This window comes from Lepidochelys kempii, chromosome 4 (assembly GCF_965140285.1).
Source record: "Lepidochelys kempii isolate rLepKem1 chromosome 4, rLepKem1.hap1, whole genome shotgun sequence".
In the NCBI taxonomy this organism is placed as follows: Eukaryota; Metazoa; Chordata; order Testudines; family Cheloniidae; genus Lepidochelys; species Lepidochelys kempii.
In genome coordinates, this window is record NC_136383.1 from 119,143,107 (window position 1) to 119,167,736 (window position 24,630).

Here is a 24,630-nt window from a genome sequence, read left to right on the forward strand (position 1 = left end):
CCCTCCTGGTGTCTGATAATGCTTGTACACCTCAGTCCTCCAACAGTCTGCGTTCTCACTCTCAGCTCCTAGTGCCTCTTGCTCCCAGCTCCTCACACGCACACCATAAACTGAAGTGAGCTCCTTTTTAAAACCCAGGTGCCCTGATTAGCCTGCCTTAATTGATTCTAGCAGCTTCTTGATTGGCTGCAGGTGTTCTAATCAGCCTGTCTTAATTATCTCCAGAAGGTTCCTGATTGTTCTGGAACCTTCCCTGTTACCTTACCCAGGAAAAAGGGACCTACTTAGCCTGGGGCTAATATATCTGCTTTCTATTACTCTCCTATAACCATCTGGCCCGATCCTGTCACAGTTATTATTTATTTATTTATCAGCATTGACTTTAACTGGTTTACACTAAGTACTATTTATTTATGTATAGTACCAATCAAAAATTGGTAAAGAGATTTTATTTTTTATATATTTTAAATAATCACCCACAATGCAGTTAGGTGCTTGAAATTAGGTGCAATTAGGTTCCTTTGCTGGGGATAAAATCGTTCGGGGCCTGATCCAGCAAACAGTTGCTATCACGCTAGGTCTCCATCCTGCAATGAGTTCTATATGGGTAGACCTCTGCCCCATACTGAGCTCCACTGACTTTAATGGGGCTCTGCCCCAAGCAGAGCTTGCTGCTGTAGCTGGGACTTCATGTTTATCATGAAGCGAGTAGTCCCATGAACATCAGTGGGATTATTCATGATGGAAAGCACTAATCAAGTATTAAAGGTTTACAGGATTGGTTCCTGTAAGTTGTTTTAGAATCACACTGGTAATATTAGTCAGACCTCCTTGAATGAGTCAGGCCCAAAGGCAAACAGCTTCAATGTCATTAAACAGGACATGTTTATTTCAAAAGTAAACTTATATCATTATAGCTATTAAATCAAACTCAGCTGTCACTCTTCATCAAATTTTTGAGGAGCTTCCTTAGGTTGATGGAATATAAGCATGTATTAGTCAAATTAATCTTCTTGTGTGTAGCTGAATTTCTTGGATAAGTTGGCCTCCATATCATTCGCACTTGTGTTTCCCCAAGGGTCTCTGGACATGCGCAAGATAAATTTAGCTTGTCAAAGCTTAATTCTGAAGCTCTGCCAAAGTGTATTATAACAGGCATTCCCTATGGGGATCATAGGATTTAAGACTAGCTGCTAAGTGCTTCATCAGTGAGTTCACTACTACAGTTCTGAAAATAACTTTCAAGACTTTCTTAACATAAACTGAGTTTAAACTGAAAAAAAAAAAAGGAGGACTTGTGGCACCTTAGAAACTAACAAATGTATTTGAGCATAAGCTTTCGTGAGCTACAGCTCACTTCATCGGATGCATTAAACTGTGTTTTAGAGACAAGAAATGCTACAAGACATCTGTTTTGAAAATTACACTTATGTTCTCACTGAAATTCAACTATCGTTTAGTATGAGGGATAGTAAGTCTCTAATGAAGCCTGCAGAATTACAGTTTATTTGAAATATATTTATTAAAACAAAACTGGCCCTGATTTTCACTGACACCAGATTCCATTGTCCGTCACAGCAATTTTGCACCAGTCTAACTCATGAATTCAGCTGGGTTACTCCTGACTGACACTAGTATAAGTAAGATCAGAACAAGCTTTCTGTCTTCAAAATTGATCAATAGTACCAATGTAGATGGAAATAAATTAACCATGTAAATTATTATGGACACATCCCTATAGCATTTTTTTGCCAAGCCAGTAAAATATTTTCCATGAATGTTTTCATCCTATTCTATTACCTGTCCCCACAAAAAAAATTAACCAACTTGCCTACATCCCACTGTGCATCAATGTGAACAAACACCACAATCTCACTATAATAAATGAACAGAGTCACTGCGATTCCCTGAAAGCTGTTTTCAGGGATTGTCCATATTCCCCCTCCCCCCGCCCCCTTTAAAAACAAAACAGAAAATAGTGTTTTGTCTGGGTTTTACACAACCCAGTAGACTGGCAGCGGAAGGAACTATCAAGCAACAGAGCTGATGAAATTGACATCAGACTGAGTGAGCTCAAGTACAGCTCCCAGGCCTGTCATATAATGTGGTTGCTCCTCTGCCCCTCCTCCCATGAAGTGTCCTAGTGAGCTCTCACCTCAACCCAACCCACAGAATCAAGGCCAGCTCAGCTGTAGCTGCATGCAGTTGGCTACTGGCCCAGATTGGAAGCTGATGTCCGTGTTTCCGCTCATCTCCCCTGCACCAGAGGTACTGTGATGGGGTATTGGGGCTGAGAGGGAACCAAAGGAAGCTAAGTGGGAGAAAATGGACTGAGAGTGGATATGATAAGTAACGGCTCCCAAACCACAAACTATCTGAGACCAACGCATAGCTGGCTGCTCTTATACTGCTGTCTCCTCCTCCTCGTTTTCATTTGCAATTAAAAGAAACTATACCTAAATTAAATACTTTACCAATATCCCTTTTCTGTGTAAGCACCTGCTGTAGTTGCCAGAAGAATGCCATTTCATCACCCAATGGGAGGGGAAACGGTCTCCACTAACGCAAATAGGTGGAGATGTGAGCCACACTATGAAAAGCTTGAGAACCCCAGTGATATGGAAAATAAACCTGGGAGAGAGAGAGAGAGAGATGAATGAGCACTAGTTAGGGAAAAGGACTCCTGGATTCTCCCCTGCATTGGGATGCCCAAATGTCAAAAGTTATAAAAAACACCCTCTTCATTTACGAATGGCCAAATGACAGCACCCCATTTGTATCAGATGCAGGAATCCACACATTTGTGACCTCCACACTCGATTGTTGCAACTCCTATCTAGGAGCAAAACCTAATAACCAGAAAAATCTTCAGCTGACACACAATACAGAAGAATGTCTGCTCAGCAACACAGGTCTCTGAATACATTACCCGGGTACTCTGCTTTGTGTTGGCTCCCCTGCGGCTAAAGAGCCTGGTCCAAATCTGAAACGTCATGCCCTTCATTTGACAGGGCCTAGCCACCTCCCCTTCCTCACAGAGCTTAGGTCTCCCTCCACAGCCACAACCTCCATCCACAGCTATGTTCCTCTGGAATCATGAAACTGTCAGTCATTAGGGAGAGGTTCATAAGCCAGAACTTTATACGAGCTACCAACAATACATAGAATAACAATGTGTGAGAAACGGTGGCAGTAAAGCTCAAGTGAGGTACTCTGGCAATCTCCTCATTCAGTAGAGGGTTCTTAAGCATGACATTCACTTCCTCCATTGCAGAATCAGTGGGGACCCTCATATCAAGCTGTAAAGCTGACCTGTGCTCCCATGGTTATTCAAGAGGGAGATGCCAACGAGGGACCAAAAAATGGAGATTTTATCTTTCAGAGATTGGATCTAGTTATTTCTATGGGTTTGTAACAAAGATGACCAGTGTGTCTTGACCAACTGACCAATGTAGCAAGTCAAAATTAATTAACAAATAATATGTACACTGAACCTGTGTGCAGGCCCCCAGGTCTGGGATGATTTTCGCACCAATAAAGCATTGCCAAGCTTTCACATTGCTGACGCACACTGAGGGCTGCAGAAGTGGGAGCATTATTTAGTCAGGCCTGGAATCTATCAGAAATATTTTCCATGTTAGATATTGCAGATATCAGAGTTGTAAAATACACAGCAACTGGTTCGATAGCTGGCCACTGATTTCAGTTGGATCAATAAAGCCCTTAAGATATGCAGCACCAGGCAGCAGAGCCCTGGCTTCACCTCTCTTTTACTGCTAATCCTTAGTCACCATGATATTGGGAATGAGGAATGCTTCTGTGGCTACTCAACCAGTTTATTGGCCTGGACCCCTACTTTCCCACATAGTTATAAATGTGGGTGGTGCTCAGGGAGTGGGGCAATAACACGTCCATCTAGTACTAGAAAGCCTTGTTTAAAATATGTAAATATTGCCTTTTTGCATTTTTGAGAACATGCCCCAGTCAGTGCTTCTAGAATGACCGAGTCCCTTGTTGTCTTTTTGGACCATTAGGTCACATACCACTTTAAACAACTCCCCAATTGACAGTAACAGCTGCTGGCTGAGGTCTGATGGGGAGAGCTTTAATATATGTTAAACAGAGATTCCTTGGCGGGGCTGCATTGTTGCAGATAGCGCACACCTGTACGTGTAACTTTTTATACCATATAAAAATATAAGCATTTTCCTGGGGCTTCTGTTTATATTTCAAATCTGTAACCCCCCCTTACCTAACTGGTAACATTAGATACAATCTTGACTTCTATTTGGAATGAAATAGCATCATAGATAGGATCCAGAAAGGAAACTAAACTCCTTGGGTGGAATATCTAGATTTGCCAGGATTCCTCCATTGATTTTACAGCAGTAAACTCTTCACATTTACTGCTCGTTTGTGTGCACCATTTTTTTTTTTTTGGTCATATTATGGGCCAGACTTTATTTTTTAGAGTTTTAGTGGGAGAAGAGTAGCAAAATATAGCAAATTTTGCAAAGTATAGCAGGGATTTCCATACAGAAAGTTCTATCTTAGGGGGGGTTTTGTTCGGGGATAAACATAACAGTATTATTGTTTATAACGCACCAGATTCACAGATGAAGAGAAAGGCAATATCCATGTCCCTAAAAGTTTACAGACTAAATGGACCACACGCAGATGATGTTAACAGCCATCTTATTAACTGCACAATTTTTGTTAATGGGGGGGTATTTGAGTTTATTGGGTATTTTGTTAATAATTCCTTAAGGACATGACTAGGTTTTACAGGCCTTTAGGAATGAGTCTCTTTTCTGGACTAATTTGTAGAGGGGAGAATGAAATTAGGACAACAAAATCAGAGGCTGGGTGCAGACTCCTGACACTGATTTACAGAGGAGGAGTCCTGGAGACAACACTATGGAGACGGAGTAGGTGGAGGGCATGAAAGAATTTTATGGCTTATCTTGATGCCTCTTTTCCATAAGTGTAACTTTTAGAGTTCACAAACAGCCATAAGACTTGGACATTATTAAAATATGCAAGATTAGCAGTCGCAGATTTGTTATATGAAGCAAGCTATTTGGTATTTCAACCCGACAGTTGTGTCTAACATTTGACAAATCAATGCTGTCACACTACTGGAAAATAGTGAGGCATTACTCTAAAAAAAGCCAGAAGATTCAGTGAATGAATGCTAAACCTTAACCCTGCAACAAATGCTGAGTAATAGGGTTGTTGGATATCTTCTGCACCATCAAGGAATACAATAGGTGCAATGACCTCTTTTTTGGTCAGTGACTATTAACGTCCTTAATACTTTCGACCTTGAAAATGTAGCTTCTGTGGGATGGGTAACGCTCAGATTCAGTGCAGTATTGGGCTCACAATAGCATAATACTGTGTCAACAGATTTTTGTTTATATTTGCAGATTTATTGATATTTCTGGGAAGGAAAAGGAAATGTTTTAGCAAAAGTGAAGCAGTACATACTATTGTTATAGGTTGGACTAAACCTCATTGAAAATGGTGTGGGGGGGGAAATATAATCACTGCCCTTCATTTAAGATACCAGTAAGAAACACTTAAGGTCCTTTGTGAAACAATAACAGCCTACACCCCCAAACATAGGCACATGTCACCATGCAAAATAAAGCACAGGTGAGGCTGCTCAGGAATTTGAATGATGAGGGAGAAGGACTTGGCTGGGTATGGCTTTTAGCAGAGATGTACACGTGTGTGAGAGTCAGAAAGAAGCAAAAGAAATGCACAAAAACAGAGATAGAGAAGGAGCAGAAAGCCAAACACAGGCTGAACCAGCAATGTGAGAAATCCTTACAGAGGGAGCTTTTGAGGGAACGGGCCTAGAGCTCTGAGCTCCTTCTGCTGGATTGCTCCTTTGTTCAGGGAAACGGGACTTTGTACATTCCTTGTAAACAAACAAGACTGCATCAAAGATGCTTGACTCTGTCATCAATTTCTCCTCCTAACAACCTGCACAGTCCGAAACTTTGGTTAACTGCTCAGGTCAAAAGGGGTAACATTATTCAACCAAGTGACTGGCACTGTTTTTCCACAACGAAGATGGGGCTGAGTCTCAGAACTGAAATTTGTGAAGGGTTTGATATACACATCCAAAAATTGGCTGTAAACATGGAATCAGAAAGATGAGACTCTTTAGTTTTGTGGATTACAGTAGAACTTCAGAGTGACAAACACCAGAGTTATAAATTGCCCAGTCAGTCACACACCTCATTTGGAACAGGAAGTATGCAATCAGGCAGCAGCAGAGACAAAAACAAACAAACACTGTGTTAAACATAAACTACTAAAAATAAAGGGAAAATTAAAAAAAAGATTTGATAAGGAACCTGTTTCTGTGCTTGTTCCATTTTAGTTAAGATGGTTATGGGCAGCATTTTTCTTCTGCATAATAAAGTTTCAAAGCTGTATTAAGTCAATGGTCAGTTTAAACTTTTGAAAGAACAACCATAATGTTTTGTTCAGAGTTACGAACAACCTCCATTCCCAAGGTGTTCATGACTCTGAGGTTCTACTGTACTTATATTTACCTGGCAGACTGCAATGTGTTATCAAGAAGATGCATATTTTAATGCAAATATCAATTTTGGAAACATTTATTAGAACGTTTAAACCACCTTTAGTGCTGTTATGATGTTTTGTTTCAATATGTACTAAAGACTCATACAAGACCAAAATGACTGGCCCTGAAGCAGTCTTTAACATTTGAACACTATGTTTCCAAAATTAACAACTTGTGTAATCTACAGGTGGGAGTGTGTTTCAGGCCCCATCTATGTCCAAACCACAGCGGACATGAGTTTACCACGGCCCCTGCTAGGGATGGGGTAAGTATCCCTGCCTGTCACATAGGAGATGACAGCCCCATATCCCCCATGGATTGGCCCAGTGGGGGGCTGTAACACTCACTGACCAGTAAGTGACACTTGCACTAATCTACATAGTATGTATTTATAGACTTTGAGAATTTTATTTTTCACTTTAAAATAGGTCAGATAAATCTGGGATCAAGTAAATATTCAGGCAAAAAGTTTGTGTAATCTAAAATACCTTTGGATTAGCAGCATGAGCCTAATCCTGCGCCTGCTCCTACTCACTGAAATTTACAGCTAATTAATATGAACTTGGAACAAATCACTTCTACTATTTTTTTTCCTCCATGAAGCACATAACTAGCCAATTATTTCATTTTAAAAAGGAGTCATGGTTTGATCCTACTGCCTTTGAAGTCAGTGGGAGCTGGAGAAGCTCAGCACTTCCCAGGATCATGTCTTAGTTCATTTAACTTGAAGACCATCAGTAAGAAAATAAAATGTGGCACTGAACAGCAACGTAATTGCTTTTCAGAATAGTTTTGTAGACATAATTTTCATTCACACTGGGAAGCACACCAAACCATATTGAGTTTTACTAGTGGATATAATGCTAACTGGTATTTTACCTGTATATTTCCCCGGGACTATACATGGAACCCTGGCCCACTAAAACAAAAGCAAAATTATTGAGTAGAAAATAAGCATGACAAACTGCAACTAAAATGTTAATGCCTGTTACTAAATGTCTCATGTTTGGTATGGAATGCTGTCTATTATAATCCTGTTTATGGAGCAAATCTCACATGGAAATCATTCTACTTCAAAAGGAAACTCCAGCTGTCTTAAATAAAACTATTCAACATATAACTTCTGCCAAGAGAACAAGGGCCCAATTCTGCTCCTGTTGAAGTCAATGGCAAAACTTCTACTGACTTCAAAACAATCAGGACTGGGTCCCAAGGTAGTGAAACTGTATTTCAAAGACATTCACTTGAACAGGAGCACTGGGCCACTCGTCACAATACTTCTTTTGGGGGGGCGCACTTTAGGAAAGATCAAGTGGTATATTTTGAATGCCATCTGCAGATAAAACCTAACAAAAGGCCTTGGGAGAGTGGTGATGGTTGTTACAGACATGTGACCCATTAAAAAATCCCAGTGGTCTTCCAGATTAATTTTACTGTGTTATTATACCACAAAAGCTATAGATATTAGGACGAAGATTTTAAGGAAATGGGTGCATAAAGTTAGGCACCCAAATTCATACAAGGGCACCTAAATAATTAGCCTGATTTCCAATGGTGCTGCACAATGAGCAGCCCCCAGTCACTTCAGTGGGAGATAGTGGGTGCTCAGCACCTTTGAAAATCAGGCTAGTTATTTAGGAGCCTAATTTTAGACACCCATTTTTAACAATCTTGGCCTAGGAGCTTGTGGATCTCCCAGTCTGAAAATAATCATGGGTAGAACATAAAGGTGGAAGTCGCCAAGAGATTAATGTCTACATTCAGGAAGGTTATCTACACCTGCCCCTCGGTGTAGAGTGGAAGTCACACATCATGTATGGGCTCACTGACTATACAGCTCTACCCCGTACTCCAAGTGGAGAGGGGTAACTGCCCTAGGGGCCACTGTGAAACAACTTTGTGACTGACCAACTCTGCCCCTTCCCCATAAGCTGTGGCCATGGCTAAGCTCATAACTTCCACATATGGAGCAAAGGAAGCAGTGCATCTCCAGCATCCTGAGATGGGAAGGTAATGCTGAATCACAACCAAGGAGACTGAATGGGAAACAGTGTCATGCAAGGGACTCTAGACTGGTACTTGCTATCCCTCTGCAGCAAGTCTACAGGGCTTATTGCAGCCCCAGGGGTGCAGTAATCTCCTTAGGGTATAATGAGACCAGAATCCAAGAAGGCTAACAATGTGCCTCATACAGCTCTGTAAATAGTCTACACAATTTGACCCTTTGCAGCTGAGTTATAGTTAATTACTTTACCAATGAGTTTTTTACAGCTGCTAGTATTGAAAAACCAAAGCCATGGTGGTATAAGCTGTGAAGAATCTGACTTCACACAACATCAAAGATATCAGCTAAGCTCCCATGCAAGAAACTTTATTACTAAGCAGGATGTAGGGTGCAGAAAAAAACCCTCAATTTCATTTTCAGATCCCAGGCTGAGTTTGCAGTGCTGGGAACCATAGTAGGAGGGGGGGAAAAAAATCTACTCAACTTGTAGATTTGCTTGTAAACTGAGCAAAATTAACAGTGTAAGTAAACTGAAAAAATAAAGATGAAACCCTAAAAGTCATTTTTATGACTTCCAGACCATCTTAGCATAAGTGCAATACTTGCAGGAGTTTAGAAAGCTCTAATCTCTCAAACCTTTCAGACAATGGTCAAAGAAAAACACCCAAATAATCTGTGTCCATATTAGAAGTGCATGAATTAGTCAATCATTACAAATAATATTCATCGCTAATTTAGCCCCATTGGGCATTAGCTAATAGTTTGTAAATGGATCCCAACTTCTGCTAATTATTTTCATTATTCAGAAGTATGCACCAAATGATTTTCAGTCTGTGGGTTTTCTGAGCTGTTCACTTTACCTGTTTGCTACCTGTTATTTGTGTTGTCATCGACTTCACATGGTATTTAGCCTTTCAAATTGCATAGCCAAAACTTTTAAAAATACAACAAGAGGACGACAAAATAATGCATGCTAAAGTTTGGAATTCTTGATTACAGCCATGAATATCCAAATTCTTGCAAATAGGATAAAATTCACCCTGGTGCAATGGGCCAGGACTTCGTGCAATGAACTACTTACCTCCTCCTATTCTGAAGAGTTAAATGATGCATATGCCTTAAGCTGGTGCTCTGCACAGGGGTGAATTTTTCTTTTGGTGTGTAATGAGATCCAATGAAACTGTACCCTCCCTTCCCCCCCAACTGAAACCATAAATCAGGATTTTCACTACATAACCACCTCTAGTTCATCTACTGAAAATACATAAAGATTGACCACATCTTCATCTTGTCAACAAAAGTAACTAGGTCCTGGGAGGCAGGAGGGTCACCACTGAAACCTCAGCATCTGCCAACAGGCATCACACAATGGTGTTTCAGATACTTAACACGTCTCATGAGACACATGTTACCAAATATTGACTGTTTAATGGCCACCACTGTGCTTGAGTCTAAAATTAACAGCTTCTAAATAGTGAAAAAATCCATACAAAAAAATCCATAAAGTGTTTTTAAAATGATACTTTTTATTACACATCAGGAATCATATCCTCTCAATTAATTCAGCAGTTTCATGTTTCCTTGGAGCAAACTTGGTTGCATTTTAGATTTTTATTCCTTCTCTACACATAAAAGGACTTGAAATATGAAATTATGATAGTCTCCCAAATGGATGCACCAATGTGGTTTCTAATACCAGTGAAAGAAACATTTGCTCTTCAGAAGATGGAAACGATTCTAAAAATCATGATAAAAACCTTCATTTGTTCAATACAAATTTTCATCTCATGCCCTTTTCTAAAACATGTAACAACAAATAAGTGTGCTTTATCCAAAACAAATATTCTGTCTACATTTCACAGCATGAATATCAACTGACAGGTTGTGACAAAACTATTCCAGCATTTCAAAGAACAATAGTTAAATGCCTTGACACAATGCTAATACATCTTGACATAGGGAAGAAACGAAATTCGGTAGTATCCACCCAAAAGGATGTGTTGAGGGGTGCATACAAATTGTCCAACAACATAAAGGCATATATACTTCCCTTTGCTGAGCACCTTAATCCTGTAGAAATAAGCAAGGGGAGCAAACAAAGCAATGGAAGTTGTTTCCACTCTTATCTCTGTCCCCTTTGTGAAGCAGGGTAGTGGCTAGGGGGCAGATGCTTTAAGCAGCATTTTCCCCTTCTATAAAAATAGATTATGATTATTATTAATACCTGTGTAAAAAAAAAACAATTGACTTCAGTGGAGAAAAGTTTGGGCTTGAAATGTAATTATTAGTAGAAACTGATTATAAGCTTGCTTGTTTGTTTTCATGTCCAGACAGAGAAATGCAGGGGGAAAAATGTTTTTTTAAAATTCTGTCAGTTTTGGGAGGGTTGTTTTTGTTTGGGGATTTTTTAAATATAACTAAGGAAATTTGTTTGTTTCAATATGGCTGGGATACACATTTTTGAGATTTAATCTGCACCAGGCTGCTGTCCACTGACATTTCTGCAGTGTTATGTGTGTGTGTGTGTGTATACACACACACACACGTAGGTATATATATAAAACTTGTTTATCATTATATTCAATTTATATTAAAATTATAAAGATGAAATTGTGCCCTTGATCCAAAACCAACTAATATAACTGGAAAGACATCCCTTGAATTCCGTAGTATTCTCTGTGAATTTTAGGTACCTACCTGACCCCATTCCTGTAGTACCTCACACTCTTTAACGTATTTATCTTCACATTACCCCTATAGGAAAGAATCATCCACAATTTACGTATGAGGAACTGAGGTACAGAGTAGCTAAGTGACTTCCCCAAAGCGGTTTGAACTCAGGTCACCCAATGCCTAGACATGTGCTCTAACCACTACACCATCCTTCCTCTTTAGACTCAGCTGTTGACATACAGAGTCACCATCTAATTGTAACTATTCAACATATAATTATTGTGGGGGGAAAAATGTATATTTAGCAGTCATTGCTATCCTCAGGAGTGAAAAACCCCCAATCAACTCTTAAAGGTTTTTTCCCCCCTGCAAACCTACATTTTCTGGTAAAGCTGTGTAACATTTTGCAATCAACTCTGCTCCAGACTAACCCGTACTTCAGTGCCATGCAAAGCAGGTGAATGCTTAATCTTTTTAAAATAACATTTCAAGTGGACTCCCAAATTAAATTCTTCCACACAAATATCTGACTATATTTGAAGCTGCATATATTATTTTAAACAGGTGTCATGTGTGAATATAATGCATTGCAATTTATTTCTTCATTGCATGGAATGAGACAGAATGCTACCCAGACTTCTATATAATTCTGTGGATCCCAAGAAGACATTCCAATTTTCATCTTGTGCACTACCATATAGTCTGGGCCAGGTCTGCAAAGGCTGAGAATTTAAACCCATACATTTCCCTTTGCAAATATGTGTTCACTTTCCAGAAGCAACTTGCAGGGTGGGAAGGTAGGCAGCGAGTTTGCAGCAATAGATCTGACCCATATTTCTGCTGCAGAAAGCAGCTGCACGTAGGAGGAACGGGGACGCTCTTTTGACACGGATTTTTTCTTCTTCACAACAAGCAGGCTTTACACACGTACGGCTGGCTCCTTATTACTGGCCTCTGACAAGGGGCGTGTGTGTGTTTGAGCGCACTGCCCATCTATCCAGGGGGCTGCGCTGCTCTCCTCTCCCAGCAACACTGCGGTATCCGCTGGCCAAAAGTTTACAGACCCTGCTTTTAATCGTGACCGCAAAAAAAAGCAAAACCACACCTTAAAAAGTTCGATTCGCACCTAGACCTCTGGGATTCAGTCCTCACGAGCCCCCCACACGAGGGCTGGCGGCGGGTGGATGAACACCAAGGCTGCCAGCACGCTAGGAAGCGCAGCGCCGGCTGGGCTCTGCAACCCGCCTTGCATCCAGCACTGGACGCAGCAGAAGCTCCCACCCTCACCCGGCTGCTTGCAAGAGGATGCCCGCATTTGATGTTTGGAGGGGGGAATCGGTTGGGAATATTTTTCAGCACCAGCTTCCCCCCCCCCCCGCGAAGAAAAGCTGCATTGTAACGTGACTGAACCTGCCGAAAGGGAGGGAAATCTCCGCCTAAAAAACATAAATGATGCAGAAGCTTTTTTCAGTAGCTTAATGAAACGACTGGAAGCAGCCGCAATTAATGCCCTGCACCCCTTCCCCCCACCCAGCCTCCTGGCGTTCAAACCTCCAGGCTGCGGGGGGGGGAGGAGGAAATTAGCCGCATGATGCCCCCCTCTCCTGCACGCTACTCCCAGAACCCCGGGGGCTCGTCTACCTCTCGCATAAACATGGGACAACTCTGCCAAACGCTGGCAGCAAGAGCCACCCTGCCCCGCGAGCCCCCGAGCACGCCAGCCCCCCCGGCGCGCGCCTACCTGTGCCGGTGCTCATGGTCTGGCCGCGCGAGCTGCTCTCAGCCGCCCCGGGAGCCGCAAGTCCCCGCTCCGGCCCGGGCGGATGGTGCGCGCAGCGCCAGGGGCGGGCCGAGCCACCTGCCCCCGGTGCACATCAGAAGCGCCCCTGAGCCGCCGCCGCCGCCGCCGCCTCCCCAGGCAGCGCAGCCTCATTCAACGCCCCGCTCCCTGGTGGCGCATCCCCGACTGCCCGAGAGCGGCGGCGTCCCGGCCCCGCAGCTGCCCTGCAAACGCCCCGCGCGCGGCGCAAGGCAGAGCGCAAGCCCGGCGCGGCGCAGCCCTGCCCCGCCGTGCGGCTCCCGCTCCTGCCCCCCGGCCAGGTGACCACCGCGGCTCTCTGACAGCTCTGGCGCAGAGGGAGAGGGGCGGGGGGGGGCCCTGGGAAGTGTAGGCTGCTCCGCCAGAGAGCAGCCGCCTAAGGCGCGGCGAGGGACTACATCCCCCGCAATGCTTTGCGCCAGCGAGCCCCAAGAAGGAGCGGGTGGGGCAGCTGGTGGGCTTGTGCCCTGTTGCGATGCCAACTTCTGTGATGCACACCCGAGCCGCGCTGGGAACTGGGCTTCTCTGCCAAGGCCACACCCTCTAAGAGAAGCAGCCGCAGCGATGGTCAGCACCGTTTAAGAGCCCCCATGCTTTAATCCGGCATCCCGCCTAGTAAATAAAAATACCTAGCTTGTAAACTCCAGGGGGAGCGAGTGGAAGGGATGCCGGGAGCACCCCTCTCTCTGCTTCAGCGGCTGATACCTCAGCAAACGATGTAGACACCAAGCGCTGGGAAGCTGGTCCTCTTTATTTATGCTCAGCACGTCTGAAGCCAGGTCTACACTACAAAATTATGTCGACTTACCTTAGGGGGGCAAACAGCCGCAGCAGTTATTCAATCGCTTGTGGGTGCGCACACTTGGCTCTTGAGGTTGGCAGCTCTCGTCCTCCCCTGGAACATTTGTAGCGATTGTTTTCTTAGCGTGGGACAGCTCCTGAAAGGCAGGAATAGTCAATGGAATGCAGTGGCCGCACTGACATGGTGTCGACCTCATTACATCAACCACCACTCTATCATCCCTTGGGGAAGGTGGTGTTTTTCAGTTGTCATAGAGGCACTTACAGCAGTGGGAGCCAAATTTCAGTGAAGACACTTGCACGCAAAGCAGCTCATGTCAACCTAACAGTGTAGTATAGAGCAAGCCTGAGAAGCCTCTTGGAACATGGCTTGTATGAAAGATTCAATACACTGTTAAGGGGTGCTTCATTTATAATGTAAACAATGAAAAAAACACTACCACCACAGGGGAAAAATAATAGGAAGGCAAAACATTCTACCTTCTGAGCCAAATTCTTCTCCCTGTTACACCACTATCATTCCAGAGTAACTCCATTTTTAGGTAGAGTTACTCATGGACACTTGCGTAACAGTGAGCAGAATTTATCTTTTGGATAGCTCATACAACCCAGGTACTGACCCTTATTTTTGATCAACAGGGGCCTCAAATCCTGTGATGTGCTAAGTGCCCTTACCTCGCCCTGAAATCAATAGAAGCTAAGGGTGCTCAACACCTCCCAGGAGCAAGCCCTCAGACATCCATTGCACATTTTGTAGAATAGTAGTGTTAACTCACTGATCACTCCAATTTCTAACGGATAAAAGATTCTGTCTCCCCCAGTGTTTGAACTTGCAAGGTGCTAAGTATCCTTAACTCCCACTGGATTCATCATATGCAATGTAGTTGTAGCTATGTATGTCCCAGGAGATTAAAGAGACAAGGTAGGTGAGGTAATATCTTTTATTGGACCAGCTTCTGTTGGTGAGAGAGACAAGCTTTCGAGCCACACAGAACGCTTCAGGCAGTTGAGGGCACTCAGCACATTGCAGAACTGGGCTCTAAATCCCCCTCTTATTTTAGGTGGGCATGGTTTGTTCTTCAATTTTTCCCCCTCGGATGTTTTGTAGAGTTTAAACAGCTGCTACTGCATTCCAGTGACACATATTGTGGTCCCTCTCTATAGCCCTTTCCTACTAGGCTCTGTTAGTTAATGTACGTGCACCTCTGAGATATTCACATGAAAGCTGCTAAGAAAATGCAGAGTTCTTACTGTTTTAATGTACCACTTTCACATTTCTGTAATAAAAACACAGTAAAGGAAAACGACCAAGTTTACACTATTTACCAACTCAATTATGTTAGTAAAAAGAAAAGGAGTACTTGTGGCACCTTAGAGACTAACCAATTTATTTGAGCATGAGCTTTCGTGAGCTACAGCTTACTTCATCGGATGAAGTGCATCACATGCATCCGATGAAGTGAGCTGTAGCTCACGAAAGCTCATGCTCAAATAAATTGGTTAGTCTCTAAGGTGCCACAAGTACTCCTTTTCTTTTTGCGAATACAGACTAACACGGCTGTTACTCTGAAACCTGTAATTATATTAGTGTGGCTTCTTGAAACCCAGCACCTGCTTTGAGTTAGAGATCTCAGGCAGCGAAGTTTCCATATTAGGTGGAGGAGGTCAGAACCTCTCCCACAAGTAGATGAACCCTGCTGACTAATCTTTCATATTTGTGACTAAGACATGTTAATAGCTCATTGCAACTAACTGTATTGAATATATTAAGACCACATCATGCTAAAGCAAAAACGATTTAGATTTTATAACAAAAAATTCAAATGGTCAGATTCAGCATTACACTCTGGCTGCTCAGCACTGCTCCAGTGACACAAAGATGTACTAAATTTGGTTTTGGCTGGCTCTGCATTACTGGAGACACACACAGAAGCTGGAGCATACAAAAGAATCTCTCTCTCTCTCTCTCTCTCTCTCTCAATAAAGTGCCTATTACTCCAGGACCCTTTGACTATTATTTAGAAAAATAATCCAGCTAAGAGCAACGGGTAACTCACAACCCCCAACCAAAGTCTCTCTAAACATTAACCTTCCCTTCCCTACTCAATGGCTAATACAGAAAAATGGACCTTGTAACATGACTTAAAGGTCAACAGATTTAAGCTATTTTGGGCAAAGGGGGAAGTAACTGCCAAACCAGAGGGCCCCTCAAAGAGAAGGCTGCACCATCCACACCATTTTGTTTAAAGGAAAGGGACTCCAAGAATCTCTGTTGTTGCAACTGTGGCAGTATCATACAGGGAAAAGTTAATCTCTCTATTAGGGCTGGACAAAAAGTATCAGATAAATAGTTTATTTGCCAAAAAATGAAGTTCTGGTCAACCCAAAACCTTTTGCAAATTTGACAGAAGTTCACCAAATAGTTTTGGTCTCAATGTTTCCCCTCAGGCTTAGGAGTCATTCACAAAATGACAGCAGGAGGATGAGGGAGCTCCTCCTTTATAACAGTTCACGAGACCTCTGGCCCAGGATATCCCATAGCCCAGTGGATAGAATCATAGAAGATTAGGGTTGGAAGAGACCTCAGGAGGTAATCTAGTCCAACCTCCTGCTCAAAGCAGGACCAATCCCAACTAAATCATCCCAGCCAGGGCTTTGTCAAGCCGGGCCTTAAAAACCTCTAAGGATGGAGATTCCACTACTTCCTTAGGTAACCCATTCCAGTGCTTCATCACCCTCCTAGTGAAATATTTTTTCCTAATATCCAACCTAGACCTCCCACACTGCCACTTGAGACCTTTGCTCCTTGTTCTGTCATTTTCCACCACTGAGAACAGCCTAGTTCCATCCTCTTTGGAACCCCTCTTCAGGTAGTTGAAGGCTACTATCAAATCCCCCCTCACTCTTCTCTTCTGCAGACTAAATAATCCCAGTTCCCCCAGCCTCTCCTCATAAGTAATATGCCCCAGCCCCCTAATCATAGGACCCTTCCCTACCATGTAGGAGAATGCAAGTTCAAATTCCTGCTCTTCATCAAGCAGAGGGGAGAAGTGAACACAGATAGGTCTAATACATCTTGGGTAAGAGCTATAGCTGTTGGGCTAAAGGTTAAAAGGGACTTATCACCTCTTCCTCCTGATTTGTGAATATAGCCTTTTCCTTTGCTTTAATTTTGAAAAGTGACCAACATTAAGCAAAACATTTTTGTTCAACTCAAAAAGAAATGTTGACTTTTTTGATTCACCAAAATTTGTCAGTATTTCAGTTTGTTTGCACCAAACCCATTTTGTTTCTGTCAATTTTTCAGAACTGCCAGCAAACTGAAAAATCAGTTACTTATCCAGCTCTGCTCTCCAATAGGTGGGTTGTAGATTTCTGCATTGACCAAACATAACTGCTTCAGAGAAGCTGGCATAACTCTGTGTGTTAGGCTCCTGGAAAGTTATTTCCCCCCCATGAATTCAATCAAAGTGTCTTGAAATTTGGTTTCCCTTTTGTTTGTTTAATGAATTTTTCCATCACCAAAACTTCTAAATTATAGTGAACTAGAAAGATGTTGGATGGTTGTTTTTCCTTCCATTGATTTGCTATAGAAAAGCTAGCTGCAACTAATAAGGGGGATATTATTTCTTGATAGAAAAATCAACAATATTTATTTGAAATATAAAAAGCCCAACAGTCTTGCCAATAAATCCATTGGTAAAATAAAATTTGTATTTCTTTTACTTGTTAGCATGTTTGTTTCAAAAAATGTTTCCAGTTTAGGTCATTACCAAATACGTATCAAAGGTCAAATTTTCAAAAGTGCCTAAGTGATTTAGAAGCCCACATCCCATTTGCAAAAGTGACTTTTGAAAATGGAACTTAGGTGCTTTAGAAAATTTTACCTGAAATCCCCACCTCACATTCTCTCCAGTTGTTTCCCCTTTCCAACTAGTACATCTTTATAAAGATACTATTGATTCAGTGGTTTGTAATCATTTCCTTTTGTGACAAAATGTAATTTAGATGAGAAACCCATTCTCCATATCTGTCTCCATTCCTTTAATGTATTTTTTAATTTCTGCATCATCACTTTCTCATTTCTTTATGAAAGGCAATTATTCTTTTGTATCACAACTATTCGGAGCTTAGAATGAGATACTGCTCCATTTATGTTCAATTCAACAACAATATAATTTTTCTGTTACTGAAAGATCTCTATTTAAAGCTTCTTTATTTTCAGCTTGACTGACATTCTCTGAGTTGTAAATATTATCACTTGAAAACTATTTTGTTTTAAACCTAATAAAGTTCAATTTTTTATATTTGTCATTGAATTCTACCAGCCTTACTCAATTTGAGTGATATTTTACCCCACAAATATGCCTGTCTAAATCAGTGAGACTATTTACATCCTTAGAGTTAAGCATATGCTGAAGTTCTTTGGGCAGGAGTCCAGCAAAGTACTATTAAACATAAGGGGTGGGTGGGGGGAGAGTTCGTATTGGGCCTGGAATGTATCTACCTGCTTTTCCCTAATATTTGAACCTTTTTATGAAGCTTAGAATGAAATCTTCATTCTCATAAACTGATGGTAGAGAAATTGGGGATGGATTTAGCAAAAGAACGCCAGTACAGAATTCATATCCAAATGACATTTTTGACTTAAACAAATAGGCCGTCAGAGACAGAATGAAAAATGTGCTTGCAGCAGTGTGAACACAAAAGGTATGTTTTTAGAACTATTGCAATGCCATTTATGTAAAAGAATCTCGTGGCTTAGTGGAATGAGAGTTTTATTTGTATAAAGACCCTATGATTGGGTCTGAAAATCTGAAGCCATCAGGCTCCAGCTCTTCCTCCCTATCAGTGATTGGACACTTACTTGTCTGAACCTTCCACAAATATCTGTGCTTTCTTCCACATCTCTCCTTTTGCATGAAGAAATCTCCCTGAAAAGACATATGTTGAATATATTTGTCTTACTCTCCCCCAGTCATGTGTTGCTTATCTTTATAGGCCTTGACTATAGAGGTAATTCACTCTGATTCCAGTAATCAATAAGCAGCAACCAATGTAGCTGCACCATTACAAATCCCAGGCAGCTACATTGGAAAATGGCCATCAACTGCTGGAATCAGAGCAAATTCCCAATGGACACAATGCCTTCAATTGTAAGCTCTTTGGGGAAGAGGCAGTACCTGCCCTTCTGTCTAACATCTTGGATTATGGAGCTCTGATCCTTCTTGAAGCTTTTGGATGTTAATATAATCAACAAAATTATAAGACTGCTCTCAAAAGAATAACATGCCAAAGATCTTAATTGCTGTAAGCTTCTGGATATGGCAACAAATTTCCAACAATTTATCAATTTGTCTATGAATAATGAGTTATTATTTCATTATACAGGTTTCAGAGTAGCAGCCGTGTTAGTCTGTATCCGCAAAGAGAAAAGGAGGACTTGTGGCACCATAGAGACTAACCAATTTATTTGAGCATAAGCTTTCATGAGCTACAGTTACATCGTTATGGCTACATTACAGTAACACTGAAATAGTACCAGAGTGTAATATTAAGGAGAGTGCATCTGTGTGATAAACTTTTGTTAAGCACGTCTCTTTCTGTGATTCATATATAAATATTACAGCAGCAGTTATAAGTTTAAGACATTGTCCAGCTGCCGTAATTACCTTTTAGGCATCTAAATATGTTTGACCTATAGCTCATAATACAATTCCAAAGCAAACTTTGAAAACAGAAAGAATGAAAACAACATCAAAGGGAACAACTAAGGAGAATAAAATAAATCTTTGTTAGAAGGGGACACTCAGGATTTATTCAATCTTGTCAATAGTCAGCTTTAAGAAAGTTGGTCAAAACAAACCAACCTTAATATCTGCAAAGCAGTTGCTTAATGTGACATGAAGCATAACAGGTATTAACCAATAGCTATGTATAAATTATACACAAGAAAGAACAGTAAGCAAGAAAGACCAATAGAAATGCAAAGAAAAATAAAACCACTGACTCACCTGTGGGGAATACCAGTAAGAACATGAGCAACCTCACAAATGGCTGGTCCGCGAAGCACAGCCAAACATCATATGTTGGGGAAAAAAATGAGATTTGAATAAATGTAATGGTAGACGAGACAGGGCAATGACAAGATAGTGCAAAACTTTAGCAAATGCTTAATACAGTCAGTCAATAAATGTTTGTGACTATCATACTAACTATGGTATTGCAATTTTGTGCTTTCTATAGTAAATACCACCCTATAATTGCATTGCTGTCCCTTGTGTGTGTGTGTGATGTAAATATATTGCAACCTCCCTTAAATATGACTCACTAGAAAACTGCTCTTTATATGAAGCCATAATTTTCTTTAGCCAATGGATAGGAATATAGTCTATTGGACTTTCATTGTACCAGAAGGTTTAACTCTACATTTCCCTACACAGGTGTCCTAATTTCCTCTTGTTTAGCCTATACTCTGTATCTGGCATCACTCTGGTTACCATATTTAGCAGATCCTAGATTCTTTGCTGATGCTAGGTTCTCACATAGCACTGTCCAACCTAAGGCTAGTAGATGCTACCTTATTTGAGCAGATGAGGTCCTGGCCTCAGTTATACATGCTCTCATTGCCTCCTGGCTAGACTCAGAGGCAGATTAGGGGTTTGTGGGGCCCTGAGCAAGACCAAGTGGGGGGCCCTAAGCAAGTGGGGGGCCCCTCCCCACCCCTTCCACTGCAGCCCCTCCTGCCCCTCTCCCCCGGCGCTCCTGCTGGGGAAATGGGGTCAGGGCACAAGGGCCTTCCCCTCCCTGCCTGGTGCTCCTGCCAGGGAGCAGGGTTGGGGCACAGGGACTTTCCCTGCCCCACCTGGTGCTCCTGCCGGGAAGCGGGCTTAGAGCGCTGAGTAAGGAGAGTGGGTCGAAGCTCGGGGGCACCCATTTTTCCAGGGATTCTCCAATTGGCCGGGGCCCCTGGGCTCCGGCCCTATTGGCCCAGTGGCTAATCCGCCACTGGCTAGACTACAGTATGCCAAGGCATGAAGACCTCAGTTCTTTGGATAATCCAACCAAAACAGAATGCTGTAGTGCACCCCCTCCACATCATGGGCTACTGTGAGCACATTAAACCTGTCCTCTGCTCCTTACACTAGCTTCCCATAGATTAAAGACTCACCTGGAAGGTCTTGGTCTTTATCTTCAACATTCTCAGTGGGCCCGGGACAAGGCTTTCTAAAAGATCTCCTAAAACTCTAGAGTGAATACTGTAGGCAACAGCTCTGCTCCTCAGGCACAATGGAACTTTCTACCACAAGGGTAAAGCTCATCTGTGTGGGAAACAGAGCTTTCTCAGGGGCTGCTCCCAGACTGTGGAATGAACTGTCACAGGAACTGAAGACCATCACATACCTTGCCCCCGTCCTCTCCAAGTGCATGATGCACTTCTTTGTCCTGTCTCCAGTAACTGTCAACATGCAGATATATAAAAAAATAAATACCAAACCCAAACACAACCACTTCCAAACCTAAACATTACACTGCACACTGAGCCCTCCACCTTGAGAGATGAGGAGAGATTGAATTTTACTTACCTCACTTAATGAACTACTGGAAGGTGGTCAGGCACTACAGGGGTGAAGGCAGTATAAGAACCTTGGTACAATTATGATACTTTATCTATTCTACAATTACTAGTATTACTTCATTCACTGCACTATAACAACACATTAAAATTGGTGGGGGTGGGAGTGAAGGGTTGAAAGCAACTAAATTAATTCCTTTGTGATTTACCTAAAATTCAGTGGTTCCCAAACCTGTTCCGCCGTTTGTGTGGGGAAAGCCCCTGGCAGGCCGGGCTGGTTTATTTACCTGCTGCATCCGCAGGTTCGGCTGATCACGGCTCCCAGTGGCCGCGATTCGCTGCTCCAGGCCAATGGGAGCTGGTGCAAATCTGGAGTAGCTCAATTACAGGCAATGGAGTTACAACACTCCAAATTTACACTGCTCTAACAGAACACAAAATTGTATTACAAAAATGATTATCCCCCACTACAGTAGGTGTGGTACCCCAAAAAGATTATATTCAAAGACAGGGTGAGAGAAAGGAAATATCCTCCCATTTTACAGATGGCAAATTTAGGCAGAGAGAGATTATAAAAGTCTAAAGGCAGAGCTGAACCCACAGCTCCTACACTCCAGACCAGGGTCTTAGCCATTAGACCAGCCACTCTTTCCCCCTTTTGTTCAAGTGCAGAACTGGATCCATTCCATGTATCATGGCCGCAAAGAGTTCTTCAGTAGAAGTCGAGTACAATACCATATCAAATGACTGACATAAGGGATTATAGAATTGAAGATTATAAAATATGAGAAAAGATCCTAAACACTGTTGTGAAAGAGGGAAGCAATTTCATACAGGGAACAATCTTGAGCCTCAACAGCAAATAAGCTATCCTGATCTCCACAATGAATCCCAACCATTACTGATTGGGGGGGAGGGATAGCTCAGTGGTTTGAGCATTGGCCTACTAAACCCAGGGTTGTGAGTTCAATCCTTGAGGGGGCCATTTAGGGATCTGGGGCAAAAATTGGAGATTGGTCCTGCTTTGAGCAGGGGGTTGGGCTAGATGACCTCCTGAGGTCCCTTCCAACCCTGATATTCTATGATTCTCAGACAACAGACTGCCAAGATTAGAGAGTTTCAGGAATGAGATAAAAAATATAAGTGGTTCCCCACCAGGATCCCTTCCTATTACTGTTCATACATGTGGAATGCATTACTAGGTCTGATTTATGCACAAGTGACATACACACATTTACCTAATTCTTGCCCTGTTTATAGGGCTAAAGGAAATAAGAATTATGCAGTTTCAGCCTCACAACAACAAGCTACATACTAGAATAAACCAGCTTCCACCCGAGCAAAAAAATCCGTATAAATCTAGTGATAAAGAGCTCCAGAACTGGAGTTCAAATCTGTGTCCAACAATTTGGATGCTTCTCTAAAGTATCCATACTTATGGATGCCCTTCCTGGACCTTGCAGTCTTCCACCCACCCCAGAATTCTTCTGCTTAAGACCCCTGAGACAGAACCCCCATCAAACCTACTGCACAAAGTGGCATTGTCTATGCAAGAAAGGAAGATGTGGAGATCTCATGGCCAGCTAGTTTTTTCTGATGTTTTTGGAAGATGATATGTTTACTCGTCCTACTGATGTCTTTGAGGGAATTAACAGGCAAGGCAATTATTCTGCACCACCACTGTTCAATTTCACATAACTTTAGACTGCATCATCTTTTTTTTAGTTTTCTTCCCCTTAGAAATATTTTATGAGACCTTCCGGGAAGACGCAGGGCAGAGTATTGAAGCATAAGACCTGCTACGTTTATTGCAATACTTTTATTTTCTTGCAGTTTCAACTAGAGGTCAGTAACAGGCTGGAATTATTCCATTCAAGTGCAGACTTGCAGAGAAATGTTTTAAAGGACTGAGTTGTCCGCTGTGTTTGGTGAAGTCAAAGTTACTAAGGAAAGGTAGTGTCTTTACTATTGGAAATTTAGTTGACCATAGAGATGTTAAACCAGATTTAAAGTAAGAGAACATTATTCTGAGCCATCATGAAAGATTACATGACACCCTCACCACCATAATTTACAGTCATTCAACTTTTACTAAATGTAGAAAAATTAAATGTTGCATTAAATATTACAGTATCTCCTGAATGAGAGAAGTAGGCATTTTTAGTGAGCTGATAAAAATCATCGTATGATAATGGGAAGGTAGACTTCTGGGACCTTTCATGCCCATTGACAAGCCAGATATCCTATGAAGCTTTGCAAGAATTCATTATTTGCACGAGTCAAATTCAATATTGGCCTGAAAGAAGTGTAACTCCACTGAAGACAATGCAATTAAGCCAGCAGTAAATCTGGCCAACTATTTCTAGACTGTACATTGTACAAGACAAAATCTCTTCACTGGAGAATTTGTAATCTAAATAGATAAGACAAAGAAGCAGGGGAGGAAAAACTATACCCATTTTATAGAATTTATGTTAAGAAGCTTGCTTCTCAAACAGAGAAGTTCAGAAGCTTGCTCAAAGTTACACAGGAAGTCTGTAGCAGAGCCAGAAATTCAACCTGGATCTCCTCTGTCCCAGTCCAGTGCTTTAACTATAAGCCCTTAGTTCTCCTATCTGGAAGTAATTCAAGAGAGGAAAGTAAGTGTGGGCATTTGTCTCCAAGGTTGTCTATCAGAGAAACAACACTTGTCTGAGAAAGTATCACATAAGAACATAAGAATGGCCATGCTGGGTCAGACCAAAGGTCCATCTAGCCCAGTATCCTGTCTTCCAACAGTTGCCAAAGCCAGGTGCTCCAGAGGGAATGAATAGAACAGGTAATGATCAAGTAATCCATCCCCTGTAGCCCATTCCCAGCTTCTGGCAAACAGAGGCTAAGGACACCATCCCTGCCCATCCTAGCTAATAGCCATTGATGGATCTATCCTCCATCAACTTATCTAGTTCTTTTTTGAACCCTGTTATAGTCTTGGCCTTCACAACATCCTCTAGCAGGGAGTTCCACAAGTTGACTGTGCATTATGGAAAAATACTTCCTTTTGTTTGTTTTAAATCTGCTGCCTATTATTTCATTTGGTGACCCCTAGTTCTTATGTTATGAGAAGGAATAAATAACACTTCTTTATTTACTTTCTCCACACCAGTCATGATTTT

General features: G+C 42.0%; 1 protein-coding gene across 13 annotated transcripts in view; it reads right to left on the bottom strand.

Moving 5' to 3' along the window:
• ABLIM2 (actin binding LIM protein family member 2) overlaps positions 1-13,414 on the bottom strand; it is a 217,581-nt gene extending 204,167 nt beyond the window's left edge. For 4 of the 13 annotated variants that reach the window (XM_073342610.2, XM_073342609.2, XM_073342605.2 and 1 more), the window contains exon 1: positions 13,021-13,411. In XM_073342610.2, the coding sequence (XP_073198711.1) occupies positions 13,021-13,036 (16 nt within the window). In that variant the 5' untranslated portion in view covers positions 13,037-13,411. Of the gene's footprint in view, positions 1-13,020 lie in introns of all 13 variants that reach the window. The other 9 variants (XR_012158735.2, XM_073342606.2, XM_073342604.2 and 6 more) reach the window with 6 other exon arrangements.
• Positions 13,415-24,630: the final 11,216 nt, after the last annotated feature.